The sequence below is a fragment of the Sparus aurata genome, chromosome 3 (assembly GCF_900880675.1).
Source record: "Sparus aurata chromosome 3, fSpaAur1.1, whole genome shotgun sequence".
Lineage (NCBI taxonomy): Eukaryota > Metazoa > Chordata > Actinopteri > Spariformes > Sparidae > Sparus > Sparus aurata.
This window is the reverse complement of record NC_044189.1, coordinates 7,231,561-7,238,819: the sequence shown is the minus strand read 5'-3', so window position 1 is coordinate 7,238,819 and position 7,259 is coordinate 7,231,561. Positions and strand designations below refer to the sequence as shown.

The following is a 7,259-nucleotide window of genomic DNA, read 5'->3' as shown; positions in this document are numbered from 1 at the left end:
TAAATAAACAAACTCTCTTTGTTTTCAACTGACCTTAAAGGACGACACAGTTTCATACTGTCTTACTTTGTTTACATGTGGCGGACACTGCCACCTTTCTAGCTTCAAACTGTGCTCTGCCGGGATTTATTATCCTCTGAGAACAGCTTGTCTTATTCAGTTATGGAGAAAAAATAAATATTTATGAATTTGTGTTATTGCCCCATTAATATTGTAAATAATGTAATTTCTCCTCCAGATCTACATAGTGCCCTTTTCAGTTATGCATCAAGAGAGGGAGGGCCCTGTTTTGGCTGCCAGGACTGTTATTTAAGCCACTGAATCTTAAAAAAATCTGTCACTCATTCGGAACTCGTCAACAACCGATGCTTTTGGATCGGCCGCCAGGTCAGGCCGCCATCCCAAGGCGTTAGTGCACGATGAGTCGGGAATGACACTTAAAAACCAACTTTACTTACGACCTTAATTTCAAGAACTTTGGATTTGTCATTCTGAATCCTCTTCTTTCTCTCCTTTGACTGAAGCTCAACCCTACTGAGTGTGGGTGGTGGTTAGCGGAGAAATGTCATGAACAGGAAGGACAGTCGGTAGAAATAAAAACCAAAGACACGAGCATCAAATCTGCGAGAAACGTTTCAGATGGAAAAGAAATGGCTGCTGATGCCGGTGAGAATCTGCATTTCCGTGCGTAAAAAGTGGAACGTCAAAACTGTAATTTCAGAAACAACTTTATTTGAAACAGAAAGATAAAATATACAAATGGGTAATTCCTAGCTAACCATCGAACTCACAGGATCACATTAGTCTAAAGAGCAGGAACGTGGCAGCAGCTTGCAAACTGTACATCACAAAAATAATATCGGGCAACAGCAAAAGCAAGAGTGGCCTGATTATATATCCACAGCTTCTCTTTTCCACCTTACAGACAGAAGAGTCACTATAATAATCATCACTTTAAATGCACAGGGGACACACGAGGGCAAGAATCTACTGATACTCAAGGCGTGTAAACTATTGGTACAATCGTTAGAGAAAACCGCAGCTGTTACAGAACATTTTCCACATGCAGTCGTGATGAAACCTTGTTAAGAGTGTCAGAGCTTCATCTTCCGCTGCCGCCCAATTATATTCCCCAGTGTGGTCGACCGTGCTCAGAAATTCATAAACGGTCACTGATCCGGCACAAAAAAGAAACGCCACAACACAACGTCGGCGCATCTACGCGGCGCACCGATCCGCTTCACAGCTAAGAAAGCGAGACGAGCAAAGCGACAGTTTGTTAAATCCACAGTTCACGTGACGCCGAGCAAAACATTTCACACTTCACGTCGCTGCAGCTCGAACACAGATTCTATATGTTGCACTACGTCTCTGTATTCACACTGTTCAACATCGAGGTTTACAATCACTGCTGTGGCTATGAGTATGGGAGGTACCACTGTCTGATAAAGCACGTTCAACGGGGTTTATAAGTCGTACATTAATGTATCTGTTAACCTTTTATCAACATTTATAACGCAGGGCATCAACAAAGGTTCACAACTCTCCCACTCTATGAACGAAGCTGTTTTGATCAGATTTATGAATTCATTTTTGAAGGTTTGAGAAGCGCCTCAGCAGCGGTGCAGGTTTGAGATGACCTCCAGGGGTTTAACCTCTCTCGCCAGGCTGTCTCAGCACACTGTGACATCCTCCATCACATCACTCATACTCCCGCGCTGAGGAAGCTTGTGGAGGTCCCTAAGTGCCCACCATAGGCACCGAGGTCTGAACGTAATTCTGGGGACCTTATTTCATCATCGACCATCATCGGCAAATGTTTGAATATGTGTTAGGATAATGTCATGTTTGGAAACGGCTCTAAAACGCTTGTCTGGACGGAAAGCACCTGCTACTTATAAACAGCGACGCAACCATCAAATGATTTCCTGCCTTTAAGCGAAGCCATTAGTGACGACTCATAAACCCATTCTAAATGATGACTTATCAGAAGCAGGGCGAGGTTGTGGAAGCTGCAGCAACACGTAATAGACGTCACCATGGCACTTTTTAAAAATCCGCGTCGCAGAGTGGTTTCAGCAATTCGTTTCTCCCCTCGTTGTCAGCGAACACTCGGTGGAAAAAAAGCACGACGCAGCACTCAAGAGAGCTCATAAAGGTTGCGCCGAGCCTCCGGGGCACACTCGGCACAGTCTGTCTCGGTTTCCACACTGTGCTCGAGGCCGTATACATGTCCTTCACAGTAAAAAAAGGGCCTGTTTTGTCTGTGAAGGTTCAGGTGTGACTCACCCTTTAATGGACCGCCTGGCCTGAAAACATCAGGGGGGCAGGATGATGTACACTTAGGGAAGCTGCACAGGGCGAAGGGCTGGAGAGTAACCCTCTTTTCTTAGCTCAGACCCAAAGGTCTTTGTACGGCACAGGCAATCAACACATCTCCACTGATTTCTTCACTTGTTGGTGTAATTTTTCTTGCTGTCTGTCATCTCTTCGGCATTCAAGCATCACTGATCGGCTGTGTTGTTGAACGTGAACGTGTTCATGTTGCAGGATTTCTGGGTGTTGGTGTTCACATTGGGTAAGACTGTTACCTCGCGAGTGCTGCGCCGCCCTGTGCAGCTTTAAAGGAGATCTATTTTCTTTTTCTCCTTTCCTTCAGTGTGCTGTAGAGGTTCTTGTGCTTGTAAAAGATCTTGAAAGTTAAAAGGTCAAAGTCTGCACCAACAGAAGCTCCTCTCTCCCACAGAAAACACCGCTCCTAAAACGCCTCGTCAGTAGTCCCGCCTTTAATTCTGTGACTTTGTGACATCACGCCACGCCGTCATGTCACACACTTGGCACGTAAGAACTGATTTAGCGCAGCAGTTCTGTTGTTGTTAGCTGTGCTGGCTCAGGCGTGTGTGAGCCGACCAATCATAAGGAGACTTGTTATTCAGGAGGGGGCGGGGCCTTAAAGAGACAGGAGCTAAAACTGAGCGTTTTGTATGTTGTGTTTTTTGAGCATATTCTAGCAGTAACCTGAAATAAAATGATGCACCCTGAAAATGAGAATGATATGTCTCCTGTAGAGATCAACAGTCTCTGCTGGACTGTGACCAGATATATGAAGTGTTCATGGTGTTTTTGTCCACATTCATGCTTTACTGACTCACACGGTTTATCATGTGAGACGGTCTGAGATGAGATAACAGCTATGTGATTACGAAAGCTTATCAGCCGATGTTTGTCGCTTTACAATGTCCGCTATCATTCTCGATGAAGTGTTGTTTGGCTTCGCGCCTCAAAGACTGTCATTACTCATCACTGGCTGTAATTGGTGTTTACATCTCTCTATACAGCAGCCTGGCTTCAGAAAAGGTCAGCAGGCACTCAAGGAGCGATATTCCCACTCAGCCGACTCCATTAAACAATCCTCCGTTGGCTCTCTAAATCTCAGGCGTCGCTGAAATTCACCTTCCCGTACACGCAGGGATCTGGGAACATTTTCTGATCCGACAGCAGCTCGTCCGTGACAGTCAGCTCCTCCAGCTCCGTAGTGAAGTGATCCGTGCTCTCCACCATCGACGTGTCCTTCACCGCGCTGTACGTGAGGGCCACGCTGTAGGTGGCCGGTTTGTCCGAGCCCTTCCTGCCGCAGCGGCAGATCTTGCGGAAAGCGGCGCGGAACTTCTGCGACATGGCGTTGTAGATGACCGGGTTGATGGCGCTGTTGAGGTAGATGCAGACCCGGCAGAAAAGCAGGAACCAGTTGTCCAGGTAGGCCTGGTCCAGGCAGGAGTTGACCACCACCAGGGTGCGGTACGGCATCCAGAGCGTGGCGAACAGGAGCACCACCACAGCCAGCATCTTGGTCACCTACAGAGGGAGTAATATCAGGAATATCAGACTAAAGTGGGCAAAGCAATACTGTTGAGCTGATCACAAGTAAATAAAACTAACAAATATGGAGCCACACATCATATTCAGTTCTTTCTCTTTACGATCTTGGTTGAATAGACAGAAAAAGGCAATTAGGCTAATTTATTTTCAGCGTCACTGATCGACTTCCTGCCTTTCATAATCCCAGTTATTAATTTTAATTGATTCATTACATTATTTATCATTACGTTTTTTTTTTTTTCTTTAAGCCAAAAAGCCAAAACACGGCTGGTTGGAGCTTCTCAAATGTGAGGTATTTTTTCACGGTATTAAATAAGGCATTTAATTTGGCAGAAAAAGGAGATGATGGAATAAAAAAAACTGAGGTGATACGCTTTAGGGAGTGGAGTGCCAAAGGAAAGGGCTATTTAACGGCAACGTAAAGTGCCAAAAATGTTAAAAACACAGCGTACATTTAAAATGGATATATATGTGGACACTGGTGATACACTGACCAGGTTTAAGTACCTCACACAACCCCACATCAAAATAACCAAACTCTCCCTTCAACATGTTTTTTCCTAAAAAAATTAAAGCCATAATTTGATTCTTTAACTATTTTTATTCCTGGAAGTTGAGTACTAAGGTGAGGTTACAGCAGGATTTTGTGTTTGTGCAACAGTTGTGTGGAACAAAAGATCATCTCAAACCATTCAGTCCTGTATTGGCAATTCATTTTTGAATTAAAACAACTGTATTTTTTTTTTTTTTGCAGTATTTTCTTCAGTTTCATGGCATTTCGTGGCATTTTGACTGAAATGTTCTGCCTTACTCGTTTTTTATCACCACAATCAATTAGTTCAGTAGTTTGAAAGTGAATTACTTTTTTATTTCCTTTTTTTTCAAAGACACGAGATAAGTATTACTTATTTAAGATAATTTAATGACAAAGTATGTCAGTATTTTAAGCCAATTTACTAAAAATGTGGCGTAACATTGTCAGACTTCAGTGATGTGATGTCATGTGTGAGCAGCATTTTAGTGCTGTAGTTTGCAGTATTTTGTTTTTAGCTGTAAATGTAGTGAAGGGAAACAGAGTACAGCCTGTCCTCCTGGAATGCAGTACAGTCAAGTATAGAGTGGCACAAAATGAAGTAGTACGTGGATACATTTCTGCACCGTTCATTTGACTCATCTGTGACTTGTGGCTCAGATAGAACTGGTCTGATCTCTGTGTTTTTGGGGTCCGGGTGTGACCGTGAGGACCGGGCTGTGCGCCACCTCTCACCTGTCTGCGGGAGCTCGCCGTGGAGCTGGAGTGTCGGGAGTTCTTGCAGCTGGTTTTTTTGTTGACGTTGTGGTTGTTCTGTCCGTTCTTCTTGTCTTTTGGGTCTGAGGGCAGCGGGTTGAGGAAGAGGATCCGGGCGATGAGCCCGTACAAGACCGCGGAGAGCAGCAGCGGCAGCACGAAGAAGACGCCGAAGTCGAAGAAGTAGATGGGTAAATAAAACTTCCTGGAGACTCTGTAGCCGCAGGTGATGATGGTGATGTTGTCGTACACCAGCTCCTGGATGTCTGACAGGTAGAACCACATCACGCAGTACAGAGAGGTGAAAGCCCAAACGAACAAAATGATCTTTTTCGCTCGGGAGAGGGTGCACAGGAACTGAGCTTTGATCGGATGGCAGATGGCGATGTATCTCTCGATGGTGAAGGCTGTGATGGAGCAGGAGGACGCGTTGATCCCCAGATACTGGAAGTAGGTGATGCAGAGGCACCCGTAGTGTCCGAACACCCAAGATCCAAATAAACTGTCCGTGATGGAGGGCAACCCGGCCGCCGTGAGCACCATCAGGTCAGCCACGGCCAGACTCACCAGGTAGCAGTTGGTCGGAGTCCTCATGTGTTTGGTGGTGAGCACCACCAGGATGACCATCACGTTGCCAACGATTCCAAGAGCGCAAATCACCAAAAGCAGCAAACTACTTATCACTTTGTACGGGATGCTGTAGTCCGTCCAAATGCCCAAAGTGCGATTGAGCTCTGGAGCTGCTGTAAAGTTCTCCATCTTGTCGTTTCAGCTCAAAAGAAATCGGTTTTGGGGCGAATGTTGCCTCGTGACGCACCAAAGCGGTTTTACGCGCGACTTCAGCGAGAGATCAGTCGACTCTGCGGGTCCACAAAAAGTGTAAAGCGATCTCAAAATGTTCACCCAGCAGTGCCGTTCACGTCAACCCAGCATAATGTGACAAAGAGCTGCTCGCACTCTGCTGCTAACTCACTCACTCCTCCGCCGTCGTGGTGTGCGTAAAAGGCGATGCGTGGCCGCGTCCTCGTCAGAACAAACTGTGTCTGTCAGACAGATGGAGGTTTGGTTTTGAGCCGTGCTCCTCTCACCAGCTGTCATTACGCATGCGAGGGGATTAGCCCATCATTACATTTCCGACTCGAGACCTCCCTCATCAACAAAGCTGCTCAGACGTCAAAACGGACCAACATGTTTGTGTCTCTCAGTCACTCTGATGCTGTTTGATAACTTCCAGAAGGCTGCAGACATCAGAGTCAGAGCTGCTTATCGAGATGATTTAACCACTCCGATTCTCTGTTTCTCTCTGGGCTCTCGATCCTCACAGCTATTTAAACCTCAGAATCATAAATCATAGTGTGTTTTATGAAGCAGCCTCGCCGCTGATGACCAGCTCAGCTCAGCAGGCTGCCTCTTTAATAAATTAGGCTGCGTTATGGAATGAGCTGCAGTCTCCACATTGTTTTCATGCCTTCAGCTGCGGTTTCTCATTAGGAATCTAATTTAAAAGTGGATGTTTGTTTGGAACATGGTGGAGGATGATGCTCATGCTCTTTTGCATTTTCGAGTATCACCACATTCAGTAAATAACACATTTTTTTTTTGTTCTTCAACATATTTTCAAGATGCAGCTGATGGATGAGATCCTGGCATCACTCTAAGATGAAGAACATGTTGTCAAGTCTCCAAACAAAGAGTCCATGTCATCGCTATGAATTGATTTTTCTCTTTCCAGCTGCAGTTGGGCGGGACACACCTCTCAGCCCATGTAGAAGATTTTAAAGCTCCACTCCACACAAATAGAAACCCTCTGTGTGTCTGACATAGTTTTTGCAGAAGAAAAGTGTAAATACCACATTGAAGGGGCACTGTGTAGTTTTGAAGATTAAATATAAACTCAGAAGTTTAATATTTAAATATTAAAGAGGTAATAATACAAACTAAAGTCCGTTCACAGTGTACACATCACACTTGCGAACTTGGACCATGATTGGCTTCCAAATTATTTGTGATGTCACAAATCACGCTTGTTGGCCCGCCTCTTAAAATCAGATTTATTTATTTTTTTCGGTGAGCACAAAGAAAATTTCCACAT

General features: G+C 45.0%; 1 protein-coding gene across 1 annotated transcript; it reads right to left on the bottom strand.

The window, feature by feature from the left end:
* Positions 1-710: 710 nt before the first annotated feature.
* Positions 711-6,613, bottom strand: trhrb (thyrotropin-releasing hormone receptor b). Its single transcript, XM_030409634.1, has 2 exons — positions 5,147-6,613; positions 711-3,855 (listed from the first exon to the last, which is right to left on the bottom strand). The coding sequence occupies exons 1-2, from the start codon at positions 5,924-5,926 to the stop codon at positions 3,433-3,435; spliced, it is 1,203 nt and encodes a 400-aa protein (XP_030265494.1). The 5' UTR covers positions 5,927-6,613; the 3' UTR covers positions 711-3,432.
* Between the last annotated feature and the right edge of the window lie 646 nt (positions 6,614-7,259).